This window comes from Melitaea cinxia, chromosome 20, assembly GCF_905220565.1.
Source record: "Melitaea cinxia chromosome 20, ilMelCinx1.1, whole genome shotgun sequence".
In the NCBI taxonomy this organism is placed as follows: Eukaryota; Metazoa; Arthropoda; class Insecta; order Lepidoptera; family Nymphalidae; genus Melitaea; species Melitaea cinxia.
The window spans coordinates 10,746,976-10,769,908 of record NC_059413.1 but is presented as its reverse complement, the minus strand read 5'-3'; the positions used below and the strand labels follow the sequence as shown (position 1 = coordinate 10,769,908).

Sequence of the window (22,933 nt, the reverse complement as noted above, 5' to 3'; positions counted from 1 at the left end):
CACCACGAGTTGGCACTTTAAAGATTAACTGAATGCTATTCTGTTTATAATAATTTGATATTTTGTTAACGTAGTTTACCTATTACAATATAGGTGGCGCTTACAAATTATTATGCTCTCCATAATCATTTTAGTAAAGGCGACATTTAGATTATTTGGTTTAATTTTTAACACTAAAATTTATTTTAAATTTCATTTAGAACAAGATTTATATTTGATTTTTCATTTTGGAATATTTATAGTATACCTACATATATAGCAATTGCCACCCCAGACTTTATCGTAAAGACAATGATAACCTTACGTTAAAAAACAGGGCTTAGTTAATCTTTACTACTCAATAATTACACTTATCTCGTTTACTTTATAAAATTAGGTAAGTACGTAAAATATTATTTTACTCTTAATTATTTGTGTTTTTGTCGATTTAATTGGACTTTTATTACGTATTATATTGATTTGTTGTATGTGTTTTATTAAGTGATAATTAATAATTCATTTAAATTGTGCTATTATTATAGTAAGCGTAAATATTATGCGTGAATGTAAAATAACGATGCGTGAAAAATAACGATAGGATAATCCAGGTATTTTTTTTCAGATAACAACAATATGCCTACTTTCTTTTCATACCCTGATATTGAACTTCAGCAGAAGTTGAAGAACACTGCTGAAGCTATTGTAGCACCAGGAAAAGGGATTTTGGCTGTTGATGAATCTAACGGTAATAATTTATCAAACTATCATTTTTTGGATATCGTCATCCGTCAAATAGCGTTATCTACAACTGGTGATACGGGCCCTAAATCTAATAAATAGGTACTTTATTATTCCTCTTCTACGCTATCCTTCTCCTATATGGGGAAAGAGGCATATGCCCAGCAGTGCAATATTACAGGCTAAAGCGTACCTAATTATTGTCTCCTAATTTAAAATACTTAACCTAATTTAAAACTAATATAGGAAATTAAAGAAAATATTGATATTGATTTTTGTGAAACGCTCCGCTACTAAAAAAAAAAAAAAAAACTATAAACGACATTATTTCGCCGTTGTTTTAAATATATGATAAAAATTTGCTTTCGGGAAATGCTGAAGCGAAAGATCATTAAATATTTATTAGGCCAATAAAAAGATACTACAAATAAAACATTTTTTTTTCAAATAAAATAATAAATATATATGATTATTTTATAGAGGGTATTGGCAAGTTACTAGCATCTGTTGGACTGGTCAATAACGAAAACAACAGAAGAAAATATCGACAACTTCTTTTTACCACAGATCATGTAAGTATCTAATATATTTTTAATACGCGTCTACAAATAGTTCTATTTATAAAATAGACCTTATAACCTCGCAGACTATCAGCAGTAGTTTTTATCTCTTTAATTTATTTCACATTTTCGGTATGTCTGTCTATTATACATAGATTCATATTATCTGCAATGATGTAGGTACATAGTGTTGAATTAATCCGTTTCAAAATAGCTAAGCTCCTTTGTAATTACCTACCTTCATTTGAATATAAGCGTCTAATTGATTAGACCGAATAACAAAAGGCCTTAATATGTGTGGAAACGGGATTACTTACCTACCTACAATTCGAAGGTATGTGTAGGCATCTTTATACTGTTCTCTATTTGAAAATTATGACATTATGGAATTAATTGGCAATTATATTTCAAAGAAATGCCTTATTTTTATAGCTAGAATAAATCTCTTGAATAATCTAACAATCGTTCTGATATACCTACCTAGTGGCCTACCTAATCGGCTAAACAACAGTCGCGGGTTCGATCTCCACTCAGGGCAGATATTTGTAAGTGTACAAGTCTGAGTGAATGCCCCTTATGACCCCAGAGTGGCTAAGAGAGCACGTAAACCTGCCTGTGCCGGTGGTTATCAAAAGACACCTAAAAGCGATTGTTATTCATAGTAGGGAATGTATCCGCTAATCTGGAATGGAGCACCGTGGTCAATTAAGCTCTGGTCCTTTTCCTACGCGGAGAAAGAGGCCTTTACCTAGTAGTGAAACGTTACAAGCGGATTTATTTAATTATGGAAGATGTTTGTTAAATAGTTTTACAACTTTAATTTAAGTCAGTTAAACTTTGCGCCAGAGCTAATTGCAAAACTTTTACCAGCCCTTTTTAAACTATAGTTAAATTAATGCTATAACAGTATACGTAATTACATATCGTGGTCATTAGGTTTTGATACTTGACATAAGTTTTTAATTTAATTTTGCCTATATATATATATACGTGCAATGTATATAAAATTTTTGATTGTTTTAAGAAGTCTTACATTATCTTCAAGTTTGTTTTAAGTTCTAAAATATAATTAAAAATTATCTTATATTTTCACCCGTGCAAATACAATCTTAAATTTAGCGTGTTAGACTCTTTTTTTATACCTATATTAGTACTTGCTACAACTATAGTAGTAGGCAGTTGTAGTACAGTCATTCATACATTTCTTCGTCTGCATGACCCCTTTAACCCCGGATATTCTTTTTATTTATAATTGTATTTGCTCGCAAACGAAAAAAAAAAAAACCGAAAAGAGTTTTGTATATATATATATATATATATATATACAAAACTCTTTTAAATGTCATTCTTATAAAATGAATTGAGTTATTTCATTTGGTATGTTGTGCCTGCTGTGTGATTAAAGCAGTAAAGAATATAGCCACCTTCTCTTTTCCCGTGGGTGTCGTAAGACGCAAATACGGTATAATACAGTTCCACTACCACCTTGGAACTTATAAAGCCGACCGATGGCGGGATAACCATCCAACTGCTGGCTTTGAAATACACAGGCCGAAGATGGGCAGCAGCGTCTTCGGTGCGACAAAGCCAGCCCTGCGGTCACAAACCCGCCTGCCCAGCGTGGTGACTATGGGCAACACACATGAGTTCACGCCATTTATGGCGCGAACTTGTGGAGGCCTATTTCCAGCAGTGGGCTGAAATAGGCTAAAATAATGATGATGATGATGATGATAGGTAAAAAGGGGTACAAAGTTTTTGCTTCACGTTTTAATATTCCATATACTTACTTATATAAATCAATGAAATTGTATTGTATGTATTGCTTAATAGTTTACTCTATTCATTATTAAATACATAAGGATGTATGCGGTAAGCAGATAATGCAATAACGTCCGGAGTCAAATACTTTGACGTAGACTTCACTTTTGAATTATATGACAGTACCAGTATATCCATTGATTCTATTTTGCATATAGGATAGTTATATATGTAGGTTAGATGATAAGGAAAATAATAATGTACCGTAGTAATACGTCACAAGATGATATATTGTCTGCGGTTTCATATTGTTGACCGTAAATGGTCATTGCTTATGTTGAGGGCATTGTTCTCTATTGTTTAACGAGAATACTGTGTGATGTATTCTTCAAAATTTATTAAAAAAATTGACGAGGGATGCATATTTGTTACTCTCTCCCACAAATATAATGGAAAGAATGGAAATCCAGAAGAACACTTTTTTTTTCAACGCTCCAATGAGATTTGAAATGATGCTGATGAATTTCTGTAAATTCAAGTTCAAGGTATCCTGAAAGCCAAACCCAAGCGATAATTCAATGCTGTTTCATTCATATTTAAATATTTTATGACTACTGTTTCACACTTTCATTTATTTTGAAAATAACTAGTCTTTAAAGACTGCTAAATTCATTTATGCTCACTAAGCTGAAATATGTCACAAAATAAGTATGTTTTTTAGTTTAAAATGAGTTATTGAACAGTCTGTGACAAAATATGCTTTCTTTGCTACACGAATAGCATTTTATTTATATATTATGTAAATTACTATATACATATATATACATAATACGTAGCTATATCAATCGGCTGTTATCAAATCACAGGTATTAAGTAGCCTAGCTTAGTAGCAGATGACGCATGTTCAAGATATTTACTTGTACGATTATCGTCCTAACTATCTGTGTTTTCAATCACATAAGATACAATTTTAACATAAACTCCATACTTAATGAGGCAGAAAATCGCTAGTGAGCAAAATTAGAGATAAATTGATTATTGATCAGCATATTGAAGTCTACTGCTGGACATAGGCCTCCTCAATTGTGCGCCAAACATCCCGTTTAGTCCTATCTTCGAATTTAAATAACAGCAGTGTTGGTCTTAAGTTCACGGAGAAAAACATTTCTGAAAAGACTTGTATAGTTCACAAATATGTGGGAAGATTTACATATTTACAGAGAGTAACATGAATACGCTCTTAGAAAACCAAAGTAGAGAAAACTATTTGTCGGCGAGTATCTCACTCGTCTTGTGTGGGTATCGCCTGGAGGCAAGCGGGGTTTCATGGAAGGGAAAGAATTTAATATAACGCTTCTACGATAGTTACTTGCGCTTTTTTAGTACCCAACACATATAATAGTTTGAAAATATATTGCGTTGAAAGGTTTATTAACCGACTTCAAAAAAGGAGGAGTTTCTAAATTCAATTGTATTTTGTGACAATTTATACTGGGTGTACCGATGTTGTTGATTTGCGACTTAACAAGAGGTTTTCATTTTGACTGTATTTTTTTATATTAATTTATTAATTTTTACTGAGTGGACCGAGTTCAGTAGTTTTTTGCTGGTTACAAACATCCACCCATCGATGTTCACAAGCTTTAGAATTAATAATAGTAGTACTTATTTTTGAATAAAACCCACGTGTTATGATTTTCATTTTAATTATAACGTGTACTTTGAGTTTTTATATATTTTTTAAATGTATTATCTATCTGCTTCGGATTTCTGATACTGTCATAGAAAAATAAATAAATGTAGTATGTGATAGTTAATTAATATTTTTCGTCCTTCAGTTGATATCTCATTTACAGTAAAAACAACTCTCGAATAAATTTGAATGGGACCAAATGACAAGCACCACCTTTCGTTTTAAAAAAATTGGTCTAAACACAGGAGTTCTGAGGTAACACACATAAAAAAATATAATTGAGTTGAGAACCTCTTTCTTTTTTAAGGCTGTTTATAAAATAAAAACTACAGAGCCAAACTGAATAAATTTTTTATGGAACTAAATATGCTAATTATTCCGCATCGAACAAAAAAAAAGAATAACGTAAACCGAATCAGGCTTGGCGTAATCGTCGTACATACACAAGAAAAAAATTACCAATCGAAATGAGAACCACCTCGTTAAAAAAAAATCCTGTATTGAATTTATTATAAATTAGTGTATCAACTGATTTCCGCAATTATTAACTACTGTCTACTGAGTGTCTATTATGAATGCTATTATAGTAGCTGATCATTGCCTATATTGTGAGTTTTATATTATGAGTGTGCATATTATATCGTTTGTTACGATTTCACTACAATTACTCATGAAGTAATTATTAAACTAGACAACGTATTGAAATGAAACCTACTCCAAGTTTTATATAAGACTCGAAGATCACGTTTGTGGAACTCGTGTCAAATTTTGTGCTCCAAATTTGATGTGATACGGGAAGTAGCGTCGAGACGGGGAGGACAGACTAATAACTAAATACCTAGATACAGTCAAAATTTCTAACAATAAACATTTTATTTTTTATTTCACTTAATAAATGCTTGTTTTTTTTCTATTATTACTTTTGATGTACCTTAATAACATTCTAAAACACTTATTTTATATTTTTAAATTAATTTTATTTACAGAGTTTTAAACATTAAGTAATACAGTAATAATCTTACAGTAAGGTTAGATCATAAACGCCTTAATACAAAACAACAAGTAACGTAAAACCATTTTTATTTTATTTTCAGACACTCTCAAAGAGTATTTCAGCTGTTATTCTCTTTGACGAGACGGTGTATCAGAAAACAGACGACGGCACGCCTTTTATGGATATACTGAAAAAGAATAACATAATACCGGGTATTAAAGTTGACAGGGACGTAGTACCGCTGTTTCTGTCCGAAGATGAATTTACGACTCAGGGTAAACGATACCAGTGAATTATTACGTTTGTCACACAAGCATTCATTATAAATTACATTGTTGTAATGTTTCATACGTTTTTTGAAGTAAAACTTTTTTACGTACGCTTGACTTGGGGAGTAAGCTGGTGAATACGTATGAGAGCGTTACGAAAAGTGTGATCGGGCGAGGCGAACGGAAGTTCAGAGGGATATATAAGTTAGTGAAGATAGAAAGAGAGAGAGTTACGTTTCGTATGTTACTGTAGTGACAATTAGAGAAGTTTTACTTCAGTCGTGTGGTCTAAACACTCGTTTATTTAACCGATCATCTAGTATAAATAAAATAAATATAATTATAACAAGTATATTATCTACTAAAAGATATAAATGAATCTCCGAAATGTACACGCACAACTTCCGAAAGAAAGCACGAAATGGGATAATTCTTTTTTATTTTGGTAGCTTCGCTTTTAAAAATAATAATCACTTTAAAATTTTAATTTGTAAAATGCTGATTTGAAAGTGCTTTTGAAGGATATTCGAATTGAGTTATTTTTGATTTTGATTTTGAAAACGAATAAAACCTGTTTTTTTTTTTTGTAAACTTAAACCACTTGTGATTTCTTATTGCTTGTTGCTGCGGTTTACAGGGCCGAGCTTTCTGTTCCAGGGTTGTGGACACGACAAGCATTCCTTTATTTATTCATTATATGCACTTTTATTATTAAAAAAAATATATCTAAGTTATCTAAACACAGACATGTAGCCTACATTGACTCTGTGTTGGAACAAACGATCATGTGTATATCGCACCCTTAATAAAATAAAGATGTAACTCAAAAATCGCAATTTGTGGGAATTGGCGTTTGAAGTTTAGCACTTTTTCCGCATTGTGTTTGATTAAAAATTACCAATTATTTGTAATGCTTTTAATGACTTTTATTATTGATATCAGTAGTTTAAAGTACAGAGATTAATAGAATAATAGAAAAACAACTGTGTTAAAATCTATAATAGCTGTAAAATGGAGATGAAAAAAAAGTTCCGACTTAAATCTCTTTATGCCAAAAATTACTTAATATTTTAGGTAGTATTTCAAAAAAATTCTCTTTAGTATTAAAACATAACAAAAAGTTTTAAAAATAAATCACAATGTTTCGTTTTATGATTATTTAATTGTAATTATGATGTTGTATGTACTAATGCATCATTTTTTTATAAAACGAAAACTGAAATTTATCACCTTTTTTTTAAATTAAACAAATTTTTATTAATCATCCGATATTTATATATCTCTTTATGGCTACAAATATTGTTTTTTAAACAAAACAAAAACTATACACTATTATAAGAATTAGGTACAATTAGTCTCTAGTACTGTGTGGCTACGGGTACTGTGTGGCTACGGTACCAAAGAATATAGCCACCCCCTCTCTTCCCGTGGGTGTCGTAAGAGGCGACTAAGGGATAACACAGTTCCACTACCACCTTGGAACTTAAAAAGCCGACCGGTGGCGGGATAACCACCCAACTGCTGGCTTTGAAATACACAGGCCGAAGACGGGCAGCAGCGTCTTCGGTGCGACAAAGCCAGTACTGCGGTCACCGAGCCGCCTGCCCAGCGTGGTGACTATGGGCAAAACACATGAGTTCACGCTATTTTTGGCGTAAACTTGTGGAGGCCTATGTCCAGCAGTGGACCGTATAGGCTGTAATGATGATGATGAGTCTCTAGTAAATATCTCCTAAAATCACAAATAATTACTAACCACAAATAATCTAATATATAAAATTCTCGTGTCGCGGTGTTTGTAGTTAAACTCCTCCGAAACGGCTAGACCGATTCACACGAAATTTTGTGTGCATATCGGGTAGGTCTGAGAATCGAACAACATCTATTTTTCATACCCCTAAGTTATCATATATGGCAAAACAACGTTTGCGGGGTCAGCTAGTAAATAGTATAAAAATCAGCAGTCTCTTCTTTCTTATATTGTCTATCATCTTGTTTTTGCTCATTGTTTGAATTATCATATGATACACATATATCACACTGACCTTTTTTTGGTTGGTGAAACCCTAAGTTAAATACCGTCGGAATCAATATTTTCTGCACATTTGAATCGTCTCGCCATAAGACTCGACGAATTCCAACCACCAGAGCAGGTTGGGTTTCGAAATGACTACAACACCGTAGACCACATCCATACTGTTCGACAGATTATTCAAAAGACAGAGACATATAATCAGCCGCTGTGTATGGAATTTGTGGACTGCGAGAAAGCCTTCAACTGTGTCGAGACCTGGGCTGTCCTGGACTCTCTGCAGAGATGTCATATCGACTGGCGATATATCGTGGTACTGAGATGTATGTACGACGCAACGACGATGACCGTTCATGTCCAGGACCAGAGAACAAGACCTATTTCTCTGCGGCGTGGGGTAAGACAGCAAGATGTAATATCACCGAAACTGTTTACCACTGCGCTAGAGGATATTTTTAAGACCTTGAACAAGGCATCAATGTCAACGGTGAATACATCTCACCTTCTTTTTGCCGACGATATCGTCATCTTTGCGGACACGTTAGATGAGTTAGGCCAAATGCTAGCCGGTCTAAACGAGTCCTCCCGACGTGTCGTTCTCTGTATGAACTTGGACAAAACGAAAGTTATGTCTAACAACCAAGTCATACCGAGACAGGTATCGGTCGATGGTACCCTTCTCTAAGTTGTTCAGGATTATATTTACTTAGGCCATACTATCCAACTAGGCCGCAACAACTTTGAGAAGGAGGCCGATAGGAGAATTCGGTGGGGCTGGGCGGCATTTGGCAGGCTTCGTCGAGTCTTCACTTCGAAGATTCCGCAATGCTTGAAGACAAAAATCTTCGAGCAATACGTCCTGCCTGTGTTAACATTACCGAGCCGAGACATGGACACTGACGAAGGGACTGGTCCACAAATATAAAGTCCCTCAACGTGCAATGGAACTGGCCATGCTTGGGGTTTCCCTCAAAGATAGGATTAGAAACGAGACTACCGCGAGAGAACGAAAGTAACCGATATAGCCCACAGAATTAGCAAGTTGAAGTGGCAGTGTGCTGGTCATCTGTGGCGCAGGACCGGTGGCTGTTGGAGCAGACGCGTCCTGGAGAAGAGATCGCGTCTTGGCAAACACAGTTTGTGACGTCCTCTGGCCCGTTGGACCGACGATCTACCTAAGATTGCCGGTGTAAGCTGGATGAGGATTGCGGAAAACCGGGATGTCTAGCGCGAACTTGGGGAGGCCTATGTCCAGCAGTGCATTGCAATAGGCTGAACTGACTGACAAATATTTGGTTTATTATTGCAGTCAGAGTCAGAAGAACTTTGATTTTCAAACATAAAATTTCTTCTGTTGACAAGCTTATTAAACAACGTATTAAAATCTACAGTGCATCGTCGTCACTCAGGTCGACGTCACTTAGATCTGTGTATTATACTGGAGAAATATTGTAACTGGCCACACTATTGTAATTTCGTCGCTCTCTCAGCTGAATTTGCTCATATTTTGCTCAGTATCTTGTGGTGAATTGGTGTAAGACGTCTTTTCTTCACAATTCGTTGTAACGTTTTGTGGGGCAGGGTTTTGGGTAGGCATTGAACTATTGGAGCTTGAAAAACTGGATGAAGATGAGCTAGAAGAGCTTGACGATGATGAGCTAGATGAATCGGAACTAGATGAAGATGATCTTGAAGATGAACTAGAGGACTGTAAATGGCTAGTATTATTTAGGTGTCATTTTTCTCGTCAACTCATAAGTGACAGTAAAATATTGAGTCGGTGTCATCATTTTCGTCAGCTCTGCAGTTACATTTTTGGGCTCTGGAGATATATGTATTTTGTTGATTTTCCTCTTCAACCTGCATAACTTCTTTAGTCTAAAATAACAATAATTCATAACACTGTAGTATATTTTAAAGATGAATAATAATCATAATTATTTAACGTCAAAATAGCAGCATTGTTGAATGACAATGATCTATTCAGTCGTTTTGCCATAAAAGAGTAACAATCATCCATCCATACGTCATCCTCATAAACTTTCACATTTATTACAGTAATCAGATGAAAAAAAATTATAACTTATTACACTATTATTATATTACTTAAAAAGCCGACCGGTGGCGGGATAACCATCCAACTGCTGGCTTTGAAATACACAGGCCGAAGACGGGCAGCAGCGTCTTCGGAGCGACAAAGCCAGCCCTGCGGTCACCAACCCGCCTGCCCAGCGTGGTGACTATGGGCAAAACACATAAGTTCACGCTATTTTTAGCGAAAGCTTATGGAGGCCTATGTCCAGCAGTGGACTGTATAGGTTGTAATGATACACTATTATGTTTATCTTATAACTTTGACGCTCGATACGCTGAAACTTAACAAAAATTGTGAGCTCTAAGACGACTCCGTTTTCAAAACCTATAAAAATAAGCACAACAGTTACAAGTTATTCTTAACTTTTACACGAAAAGGGAATTAATGTTGAAAGTTTTTATTTATCTTTCGTCATTCTAAATAATAAAAAGAAGTAAACAAAAGTGACTTTTATAAATAGCCTTATTTATTACAATAAAGTGATACTTAACCAATTACTCCAACAACTAAGGCATATATTTCAATATAAAACTGAAGTGTTAGGCGTTAACTTTGTAAAATTTGTCAATTTTTAAAACAAAACCGAAGTAAATCCAAATGTTACACATCATTATCAAATGCGTTTTCTGAGAGAATGAAGTATAACAAAAATCATCTTTTTATTTTAAATCCCTTTTAATCTAATATCGAATTATTTGATGTTACTCAAAACGGCAGCACTTTAATCTCCACTCACTGCCGGTGCATCTCTAAATCACGCCACTTTATAAGAACTGACTTGTCAGTTCCAGTTCATAGAAAAGAGAGCAACAGTCGCGTATCTCTCTGTATCTTATAGTTAAAACGCCGGAGTCGAAGTCTACCTATTCTTTACGCGACGAAGACGGGTTTTCTTGTAAAATCTCCAAATCCACAAATTTTGAGTTACATCTTTGTTTTATTAAAGGTGCGATATGTTAAACCTATATGTATTTATATTTATTTAAGTGTATGGTATATGGTAATTGTAGGTATTTCCTGCTCAAAATATGGAGCAGCCCGACTGGGGTAGTACCTCGACCTTACAGAAGATCACAGCTAAATAATACTGTTTTCAAGCAGTATTGTGGTCCTGTTGGTGAGTAAGGTGACCAGAGCCCCTGGGGGGTGGGTTGGGGATTGGGTCGGCAACGCGCTTGCAATGCTTCTGGTGTTGTAGGCGTCTATGAGCAACGGTAATCTTCTACCATCAGGTGAGCCGTACGCTTGTTTGCCGACCTAGTGACAAAAAAAAATAAATAAAAATGGTGAATGAAGATTATAATTACGTTTTTATATAACCGAACTTGTGTAAGATCATTTATTTCCGGTCCAGAAGTTTATTCTTATGGGTTTTTCCACCGTGTGAACAGCGTGTAATCTCATGGTCATCATCTGTCACGGTGTTTACTATTTGCTCATGAAAACAGTTCTCAAACTACTAGGAAAATATATTAGAAATATTTGCCAAACCACAATAAATCAACATGTAAAAAAACCTTATACGCTTTTCCTGCATAGAAGATATCTAAAACAATTGAAACAATTTTTAATTAAGAATTCCATCAATAATACACAAGAACTTTATTACAAACAATATTTGTAGAATACTTTCCTTAAATCAAAATGAAATAATTTGCTTCCCGAGCTTATTCGAGCAAAATACGGTATCTCGAAATTTTTTGTCATTTTGTAATAGCGATACTTGAAAACGCTATTTAAAATTTTATAAGTCGCACCTTTAATAAAACAAAGACGTAACTCAAAATTTGTGGATTTGGAGATTTTACAATAAAACCCGTCTTCGTCGCGTAAAGAATAGGTAGACTTCGACTCCGGCGTTTTAACTATAAGATACAGAGAGATACGCGACTGTTGCTCTCTTTTCTATCAACTGGAACTGACAACTCAGTTCTTATAAAGTGGCGTGATTCAGAAATGCACCGGCAGTGAGCGGAGATTGAAGTGCTGCCGTTTTGAGTAACATCAAATAATTCGATATTAGATTAAAAGGGATTTAAAATAAAAAGATGATTTTTGTTATACTTCATTCTCTCAGAAAACGCATTTGATAATGATGTGTAACATTTGGATTTACTCCGGTTTTGTTTTAAAAATTGACAAATTTTACAAAGTTAACGCCTAACACTTCAGTTTTATATTGAAATATATGCCTTAGTTGTTGGAGTAATTGGTTAAGTATCACTTTATTGTAATAAATAAGGCTGTTTATAAAAGTCACTTTTGTTTACTTCTTTTTATTATTTAGAATGACGAAAGGTAAGTAAAAACTTTCAACATTAATTCCCTTTTCGTGTAAAAGTTAAGAATAACTTGTAACTGTTGTGCTTATTTGTATAGGTTTTGAAAATGGTCTTAGAGCTCACAATTTTTTTTAAGTTTAATGCTACATTCAGAAACTGAACACCACAATGAAGAGTTACAGCGTATCGAGCGTAAAAGTTATAAGATAAACATAATAGTGTATCATTACAACCTATACAGTCCACTGCTGGACATAGGCCTCCACAAGCTTTCGCCAAAAATAGCGTGAACTTATGTGTTTTGCCCATAGTCACCACGCTGGGCAGGCGGGTTGGTGACCGCAGGGCTGGCTTTGTCGCTCCGAAGACGCTGCTGCCTGTCTTCGGCCTGTGTATTTCAAAGCCAGCAGTTGGATGGTTATCCCACCACCGGTTGGCTTTTTAAGTAATATAATAATAGTGTAATAAGTTATAATTTTTTTTTTCATCTGATTACTGTAATAAATGTGAAAGTTTATGAGGATGACGTATGGATGGATGATTGTTACTCTTTTATGGCAAAACGACTGAATAGATTATTGTCATTCAACAATGCTGCTATTTTGACGTTAAATAATTTTGATTATTATTCATCCTTAAAATATACTACAGTGTTATGAATTATTGTTATTTTAGACTAAAGAAGCTATGCAGGTTGAAGAGGAAAATCAACAAAATACATATATCTCCAGAGCCCAAAAATGTAACTACAGAGCTGACGAAAATGATGACACCGACTCAATATTTCACTGTCACTTATGAGTTGACGAGAAAAATGACACCTAAATAATACTAGCCATTTACAGTCCTCTAGTTCGTCTTCAAGATCATCTTCATCTAGTTCCGATTCATCTAGCTCATCATCGTCAAGCTCTTCTAGCTCATCTTCATCCAGTTTTTCAAGCTCCAATAGTTCAATGCCTACCTAAAACCCTGCCCCAGAAAACGTTACAATGGATTGCGAAGAAAAGACGTCTTACACCAATTCACCACAAAATACTGAGCCAAATATGAGCAAATTCAGCTGAGAGAGCGACGAAATTGCAATAGTGTGGCCAGTTACAATATTTCTCCAGTATAATACACAGATCTAAGTGACATCGACCTGAGTGACGACGATGCACTGTAGATTTTCATACGTTGTTTAATAAGCCTGTCAACAGAAGAAATTTTATGTTTGAAAATCAAAGTTCTTCTGACTCTGACTGCAATAATAAACCAAATATTTGTCAGTCAGTTCAGCCTATTGCAATGCACTGCTGGACATAGGCTTCCCCAAGTTCGCGCTAGACATCCCCGTTTTCCGCAATCCTCATCCAGCTTACACCGGCAAACTTAGGTAGATCGTCGGTCCAACGGGCCAGAGGACGTCACACACTGTTTTTGCCAAGACGCGATCTTTACTCCAGGACGCGTCTGCTCCAACAGCCACCGGTCCTGCGCCACAGATGACCAGCCCACTGCCACTTCAACTTGCTAATTGTGTGGGCTATATCGGTTACTTTCGTTCTCTCGCGGTAGTCTCGTTTCTAATCCTATCTTTGAGGGAAACCCCAAGCATGGCCAGTTCCATTGCACGTTGAGGGACTTTATATTTGTGGACCAGTCCCTTCGTCAGTGTCCATGTCTCGGCTCGGTATGTTAACACAGGCAGGACGTATTGCTCGAAGACTTTTGTCTTCAAGCATTGCGGAATCTTCGAAGTGAAGACTCGACGAAGCCTGCCAAATGCCGCCCAGCCCCACCGAATCCTCCTATCGGCCTCCTTCTCAAAGTTGTTGCGGCCTAGTTGGATAGTATGGCCTAAGTAAATATAATCCTGAACAACTTAGAGAAGGGTACCATCGACCGATACCTGTCTCGGTATGACTTGGTTGTTAGACATAACTTTCGTTTTGTCCAAGTTCATACAGAGAACGACACGTCGGGAGGACTCGTTTAGACCGGCTAGCATTTGGCCTAACTCATCTAACGTGTCCGCAAAGATGACGATATCGTCGGCGAAACGAAGGTGAGAGATGTATTCACCGTCGACATTGATGCCTTGTTCAAGGTCTTAAAGATATCCTCCAGCGCAGTGGTAAACAGTTTCGGTGATATTACATCTTGCTGTCTTACCCCACGCCGCAGGGAAATAGGTATTGTTCTCTGGTCCTGGATATGAACGGTCATCGTCGTTGCGTCGTACATACATCTCAGTACCACGATATATCGCCAGTCGATATGACATCTCTGCAGAGAGTCCAGGACAGCCCAGGTCTCGACACAGTTGAAGGCTTTCTCGCAGTCCACAAATTCCATACACAGCGGCTGATTATATGTCTCTGTCTTTTGAATAATCTGTCGAACAGTATGGATGTGGTCTACGGTGTTGTAGCCATTTCGAAACCCAACCTGCTCTGGTGGTTGGAATTCGTCGATTCTTATGGCGAGACGATTCAAATGTGCAGAAAATATTGATTCCGACGGTATTTAACTTAGGGTTTCACCAACCAAAAAAAGGTCAGTGTGATCTATGTGTATCATATGATAATTCAAACAATGAGCAAAAACAAGATGATAGACAATATAAGAAAGAAGAGACTGCTGATTTTTATACTATTTACTAGCTGACCCCGCAAACGTTGTTTTGCCATATATGTTATTAAACCCCTTAATCCCCCCCCCCCCATTTTAACTTAGGGGTATGAAAAATAGATGTTGTTCGATTCTCAGACCTACCCGATATGCACACAAAATTTCGTGTGAATCGGTCTAGCCGTTTCGGAGGAGTTTAACTACAAACACCGCGACACGAGAATTTTATATATTAGATTATTTGTGGTTAGTAATTATTTGTGATTTTAGGAGATATTTACTAGAGACTAATTGTACCTAATTCTTATAATAGTGTATAGTTTTTGTTTTGTTTAAAAAACAATATTTGTAGCCATAAAGAGATATATAAATATCAGATGATTAATAAAAATTTGTTTAATTTAAAAAAAAGGTGATAAATTTCAGTTTTCGTTTTATAAAAAAATGATGCATTAGTACATACAACGTCATAATTACAATTATATAATCATAAAACGAAACATTGTGATTTATTTTTAAAACTTTTTGTTATGTTTTAATACTAAAGAGAATTTTTTTGAAATACTACCTAAAATATTAAGTAATTTTTGGCATAAAGAGATTTAAGTCGGAACTTTTTTTTCATCTCCATTTTACAGCTATTATAGACTTTAACACAGTTGTTTTTCTATTATTCTATTAATCTCTGTACTTTAAACTACTGATATCAATAGTAAAAGTCATTAAGAGCATTACAAATAATTAGTAATTTTTAATCAAACACAATGCGGAAAAAGTGCTAAACTTCAAACGCCAATTCCCACAAGTTGCGATTTTTGAGTTACATCTTTGTTTTATTAAGGGTGCGAAGTGGTCTTTTGCAATTACGTTAATTTTATAACACAATTTAAATATTAAATATTTATTAAGATGTTTAATACAGAATATATAAATAATTATGTATTATCCGTAAAGTAATTTTCAACTGAAATGTACATAATGAGAAAATTAAAATAAACAAATATTTCAGGTCTAGACGATCTCGCCAAACGTTGCGCCGAGTACTCGAAGCAAGGATGCAGGTTTGCGAAATGGCGATGTCCATTAAAGATAGGGGAGCACACACCATCCTTCCTGGCTATACAGGACACAGCGAATGTTCTAGCAAGATATGCCGCAGTGTGCCAGAGTCAAGGCCTGGTGCCTATCGTGGAACCCGACGTCCTTTTAGATGGTAAAAGTCAAAATTTAAAGTTATTTCCAGTTTCATTTGCTTACTTAAACTTTTAATGAATTTTCATAACTTTTAATGTTTATGTAATATTTATATCTGTTTATGTATAATAAGATTAACGGTAAGTGGAGAAATTCTTCGGACATAGTATTTTATATCAGACAGTTTTGTAGACTTATTACACACTCAGAAAGTTGGACAGTTTGTTAGAATTTTCTCGCTCTATCATCCGCAGCCTAATGTTTTACATTACATTCCATTTACATTGGATTACTATCATACAATATCGAATATATAATGTATGTATGTATTTATATGTCTATATGTGTTTACGTAAGTATATTTACTAGTTTATGCTTCAATTTAAATAGTATATCCCAATTTGTACACCTACACCGACACAATACCACCTCCTCTGCCCCTAGGTTGCCTGGAAGAGATCGCTTTTCAGCGATAAGGCCGCCCTTTGTACCTTATGATAATTTGTTAAAATCAATCTCATACGTATATATACTATAGGTGTATTGTTATATTATGTTATGTTATAATTAGAAAAAGCCTGCGAGTATTGTATATTTTGGTAAAAAAGGAAGTGTAGTATACTTATTAGCTTCTTTAAGTATTCGATTCTTCTTCAACTTATACAATAAATCCTGATTACACTTATTTGATAGATTAAATCGTATACAACATTAATAAGTAACTGTGGACTTATCTATAAATATAGATCTCCTCTCTTCCAGCCAACCGCATACTAAGAACTAATATTAAAAATCCGACTAAAACACGCTGTAATGTAGATAACATACAATAACTACACTTACAGTAGAACTGAGTGTACTTCCTCAATAAATTATTTTTGAAATGACAAAGATATTAATTTAACTCGTAAGAGAAATCATTAACAATATTATAAATTAGAAAGATTTTCTTAGTTTTAATCCTTATGGATTGTTTGTTATCTAAAAACTGAAATTGTTTAACAAATTTTCACACATTTTCACCCCGAGAGCTATATCACTCAGAAAAACACACAGGCACACTTCTAACCGCTGCTACTGTATCGTGTCCAGTACCCAAAGGTTATCTGGAAGAAATCGCTACTTAGCGATAAGTTCGCCTTTGTACATCTTGTATTGTATCTTTCTTTATATGTGTCTGTATTTTGGCGTACATTAAGAATAAATAAATAAAATAAATAAAATAAAAACAATAGTAAAAAAAAAGAAAAACAATTACAGCTAACCAGAGGCAGCGTGGTTGAAATCGACGTCGATTTTTTTTATATATAATGGAATGTAATTTGAATTTATAACTTTCCTCCATTATCTTTTAAGAGCCGCGTCTTTAATAAAGTTGTCGTGAACCCTCTTATGAAAAATTTAATAAAAAAATCTTTTACTCAATAACTTGGAAGGTAATAAAAACGCACAGTATAAAGGTATATTATATGCTCTACAAAGGTTTGTTGAAGTTACATTAATAATACGAGATTTCAGATTTGGTTATACAATATCTATTTATCATGAGACGAATAAAACACAGTTTATATTTAATTTTTTAAAGTTTGACTGCGGAGGTTCTTTCATATTCTTCTCTGCAAAATCTATGTCCCGAATCGGTGGTAGCTTTACTTTTAAAAATAATAATCATTTCTCAAATTTTAATTAGTAAAATGACGATTCGAAAGTTCTTTTGAAGCCTTTTAAAAAAAAGTTATTTTGATTTTAATGATTTTCATTTATAAACAATATAAAATTCTCGTGTCACAATGTTAGTGAACATACTCCTCCGAAACGGCTGGACCGATTTTTGTGAAATTTTGTGTGCATATAGGGTAGGAGAGAGAATCGGCCAACATCTATTTTTCATACCCCTAAGTTATGGTGGGTGGGGGGGGGGATTAAGGGGGTTAATAAAATATATGTCAAAACAACGTTTGCGGGGTAGTGTTCTTATAAAATTTCTGTATGTTCCGGTTAATCATTATTGTCTTGTGTTGATAATAGAATGAAAATTTATAATCTTAAAATGTATGTATTTATCAAAGTTTAATAATTAAATTGTATTCAGAAACAAGGTTTAACCTTTTTCAAATTTAAAACCACAACAAAACTTTATGCTTAGTATAGGTAAAATATAACCTTAAAATAAAAACGATAATTAAAAAGAAACTTAAATTTATCGAAAAAAAGTGGTAAATAAAATTTACATTTATTATCAGGGGATCATGACATTGATAGATGTCAAAAGGTGACCGAAGTCGTGTTAGCTGCTGTTTACAAGGCGTTAAATGATCACCACGTGTTTTTGGAAGGGACTTTGCTGAAACCTAATATGGTATGTGTGACTTATATTCTATTCAACTGACAATCAATCTTATATGCTAAAATAAAAAACAATATTTGCAAATGTATTTGTATCAAAAATTAAAATATATCTGCTAATAAAGGTTGCATTTAATTAAAAATCCTATACTAATATTCGTTTACCCAAACATTAATCTTTATAATCTTTTTCGCTTTTTATATTAGTAGGATAAATTACATGAAATTAATCATGAGAAGAATAGCATTAGTAGCGAAATCAAGGTTGCCAACTCTCGGTGAAACAATTCGTATTAATTAAGCTACAAATACATTTATTTTGTATGTTAAATGTATGTACAAGCAAAATATATGTTACAAGTCGACCTGTGACCACTTCGTTGGGCGTTATATATTACTTTTGTGATGCAAATGTATTGTAAAGTTTTCATATCGCTCGCATTTCTCCGACTTGATTTACATATACTATTATTTTTCACTGAATTTTAAGTTCAATAACAATAAAATATAGCCTATATCACTCCGGAATAGTGTAGATTTCTGTTAGTGAAAGAATTTTCATAATCGGATCGGCATTTGCGAAAAAACAAACAAATTTAGAAACTTTACCTTTGATAATATTAGTATTTAAGTACGTTTTACACTCAACGGCCGCGGTACGATGAGATTTCTGTATGGAGAATTCTGAAAATCACATAACACAAACATTTGGTGTTTGTGCGATGACTAGCATCTACATGGCCTATACAATTGACTACAAGAGTAATAGTGTGTGTGTAATTTTAAAGTAGCTACTATATATTTATTTATAGGTATTTATGTAGCGTGCTATCCTAAAGTATAAGTAGTGCAAAACTATAATAATTTTATAGTACGGTTAGCACTTGGCAACCCTAAGCGAAATTGATGCGTTCACATAACAGAGGATTTGCCTTGAATAATGGAAATATTAATTCGAGTTTTTCTTATGTACAGGAAAGATAAAATACCATTTAATTTAAGATATACTTAAAACTATCATTACCGTATAACTTAATAACTAAATAACTTACATTAAATTTCAGGTAACGCCTGGACAGGAATGTTTAAAAAGAAGTAATCCGAAAGAAATAGTATCAGCTACGGTAACCGCGTTATTGAGAACAGTACCTGCAGCCGTACCAGGTTTGATACATTTGTTTAAAGGCATTGCCTTGCAACCAATTATGTATTTCATCTTATGTTACGTGATTCTAGACATTCACAGAATCTTTCAGAATCGGAGATCATATTATTCAGTTCAATGTCATAATTATATTATTTATTATATTTTTATAATATGTAACTCGCTAAATTATTCGATGACCATGTTTCGTCATTTCTATACAAAGTACTATTTATAACAATGATAAGATATTATTTTTTAACCGACTTCAAAAAAGGAGGAGGTTACTCAATTCGACCATATATATATATATATATATATATATATATATATATGTGTGTGTGTAAATGTATGTTCGGGGATAACTTCGTCGCTTGTGAATCGATTTTGATAATTCTAACACCCCAAGGGTGCTACCATGATAAGAAAACCAGGATCTAATGATGGAATCCCAGAAAAATCAAGGGGAACCCTCAAAAATCGTAGTGATATTGCGTTTGTTAATTTTTTTCGTCAACTTACGTCATATTATTTGTCGATGTGATTAAAGTAGGTTTTGTCATTTGCGAGCAAACACAAAATAGACAGTTATCTTGGGTAGGTGATTAGTTTAGTTCAAACTCCTTGGAGCTGAGAGCGTTGTGTGTTTCTCTAATAGCAAATTAATAAGCTTCGCTGTTTATTAGTTAATCACCGAGTTTTATCTTTAAATTTGTGATAAGTAGACTCTTATTTTTTTACAAAATGAAAATTATATTATATAAAGTATATTATAAAAGTATGATTTGTATTTCTAATGCTCTCTAAATAATAATTATTATTACATAAAAACAAGGCAGGAAAATCTTCTACCAGATAAGCTACATCACTTATGCACGGCAACAGAGCTTTAAGTGTCGAAACTCCCAAACATGGATCACGTATTTAGATCGGATTCAGTCCAATATAAAGTTACGACGTGTTTTCTTTTTCTTGAGATATTCAACATCAAGTTAGGAGTAAAAACATTACATGGTTCTGGAAGTCGATACTAAAACTTCACATATGTGACCGCGTTTCGTGTTACTGGTGTAAATGTTTTATTTTATTTTTGTAATCTACCCTCATAACCCAAATATATTTGGTTATATTATGTTCAAGCAAGGGGATTACTGTAATATAAAGCTGAGGGCGTCCCAAATAAATTTCGAACACAAGGTCCATTATAGTTAAGCTACGACACTTTGCGGAGCTCTTCACGTGTACTATATTGTACAAAAATGTTTAAATGTTTTCTCTGAGTTATAAAAGTTAGTTATTCCATAATATGGGATAATATATCCATATGTTCAGTCTGTTTTCACAATTTTTTTTTTGTTATTATACCCTTTGCATATGTACATTTTGATACCGCTTGTTAAAATGTTTATAGAAATAAAGCTTGTTGTTATTATTACAACAAATCCTAAATTTCTCCTAATAACTCTTTTAGGCATAGCATTCTTGTCTGGTGGTCAGTCAGAGGAAGAAGCTACTCTCAATTTGAATGCTATCAACCAGGTGAACATGAAGAAACCGTGGGCCCTAACCTTTAGCTACGGTAGGGCTCTCCAGGCCTCCGTGTGGAAGACTTGGGCCGGTAAAGATGGAAACGTCTTAAAAGCCCAGAAGGAACTGTTAAAGAGGGCTGAGGTGAGACCATTTAATAACACCGTACACCTTTTAATGCACTATTTTAAAACCAACTAGTTTAGCGCTCGCGGCTTCGTCCTCGTAGATACACTATTTCAGTTGTTTTAATTATCTTGTTTTAAAATTATCCTGATAAAATAATTTTTAAAATTGGTTTATATATATATTTATAATTTATCGATTACAAACATTCAAAAATATAAAAATGCAAATATTTCCTTTTAAAAAATTTGCCTTTTAATTTCAATATAATTATACATTTTAAAAGTTATGTTAGTCACCAGTTTTGGACTTGTCATTTACACAATTTTCCCACTCTTGAACCCTCTAAAACTTCTATCTGTCCGCTGTAAGTTAGCCTTTTTTATAACATAGAATATACGGTAGAATTTAATGTGTGTGTGAGCTTGTGTGAGCTTATCTCCTTGTATGTAAAAGAGCATGCTTAATTGTTCAAAATTTAATCAGGTTATACGTGTATTTAAAGATAATATTCCGAAAATATCCAGAAACTGATATATCCTGAAACTCTACCACATACGACAATGGGATAGAGTGGGGGGTTAAAAAGTTGTTTAAAAAAACACCACGTGATTAATGAACGAAGTCCTTCTCAATTAATTTCTAAAAACTAAAAGAGTAATTAATGGATCACCTATCTCTGAGTATAGAATATAAAAAAATGTATAGAACATATTTCTTTATTAATTAATATTTCACCTAATTTCAACTTACATAAAATAAAAATAGGCTTCATACATTTTAATTGAAATTTTATTTGTAATTATAGATAAAAACAATAATTATATTCAGAGAAAAACGTAGCCCATTACGTAAATAGCGGGGTTATTGTTATGTAAATGTTATTTTCACATAATTTATTCCATTTCCAAGAATAATATTCAATAATAAACAAAACAACAAGTTTGTTACAATTATTGTTACATAAAATAAATTCATGGAAATCATTATGAAGTGTGTTTGGTAGGGCTGGCTTTGTCGCACCGAAGACGTCCCGTCTTATTTCAAAGCCAGCAGTTGTATCCCGCCATCGGTCGGCTTTTTAAGTTCCAAGGTGGAAGTGGAACTGTGTTATCCGATATTCGTCTCTTACGACACCCAGGGAAGAGAAAGGGTTGCTATATTCTTTAATGCCGTATCCACACCAACTTTGTACCGGTGTTGAGTAAAAATAGGGTACTATGTATTGTTTTGTTTCAGGCTAATGGACTTGCTTCCTTGGGAAAGTACACGAATGCAGTGTCAACGTCTGCCGGTGATGCATCGAATTATAGTAAAAACCACAAATACTAGACGCATTTATATGTAGCAAATAATTCGTTTGTTACTTTCATGTTGTTTCATTTTAAAAGAAAATATAATTTAGAATAGTTTAGAATATCTTTTTAATTTTTGTTATAACCCAACCCAACAATTTCTAAAATACACATCAACTCAAATTTCCTTTTGGATTATTTTAAATGTATTTAAAAACTAATACCCAAATTCAGTGAGCTTGTCGCTCGCAATTTATTACTTCTTAGAAAAAAAATGAAAAT

At 33.9% G+C, this 22,933-nt stretch overlaps 1 protein-coding gene across 1 annotated transcript; it reads left to right on the top strand.

The window, feature by feature from the left end:
- The first annotated feature begins 327 nt into the window (after window positions 1-327).
- LOC123663413 (fructose-bisphosphate aldolase-like) lies at window positions 328-22,777 on the top strand. The gene is made up of 9 exons (XM_045598098.1): window positions 328-376; window positions 602-724; window positions 1,198-1,289; window positions 5,826-6,000; window positions 16,029-16,232; window positions 18,457-18,572; window positions 19,624-19,723; window positions 21,175-21,374; window positions 22,596-22,777. The coding sequence occupies exons 2-9, from the start codon at window positions 613-615 to the stop codon at window positions 22,686-22,688; spliced, it is 1,092 nt and encodes a 363-aa protein (XP_045454054.1). The 5' UTR covers window positions 328-376; window positions 602-612; the 3' UTR covers window positions 22,689-22,777.
- The last annotated feature ends 156 nt before the right edge of the window (window positions 22,778-22,933 follow it).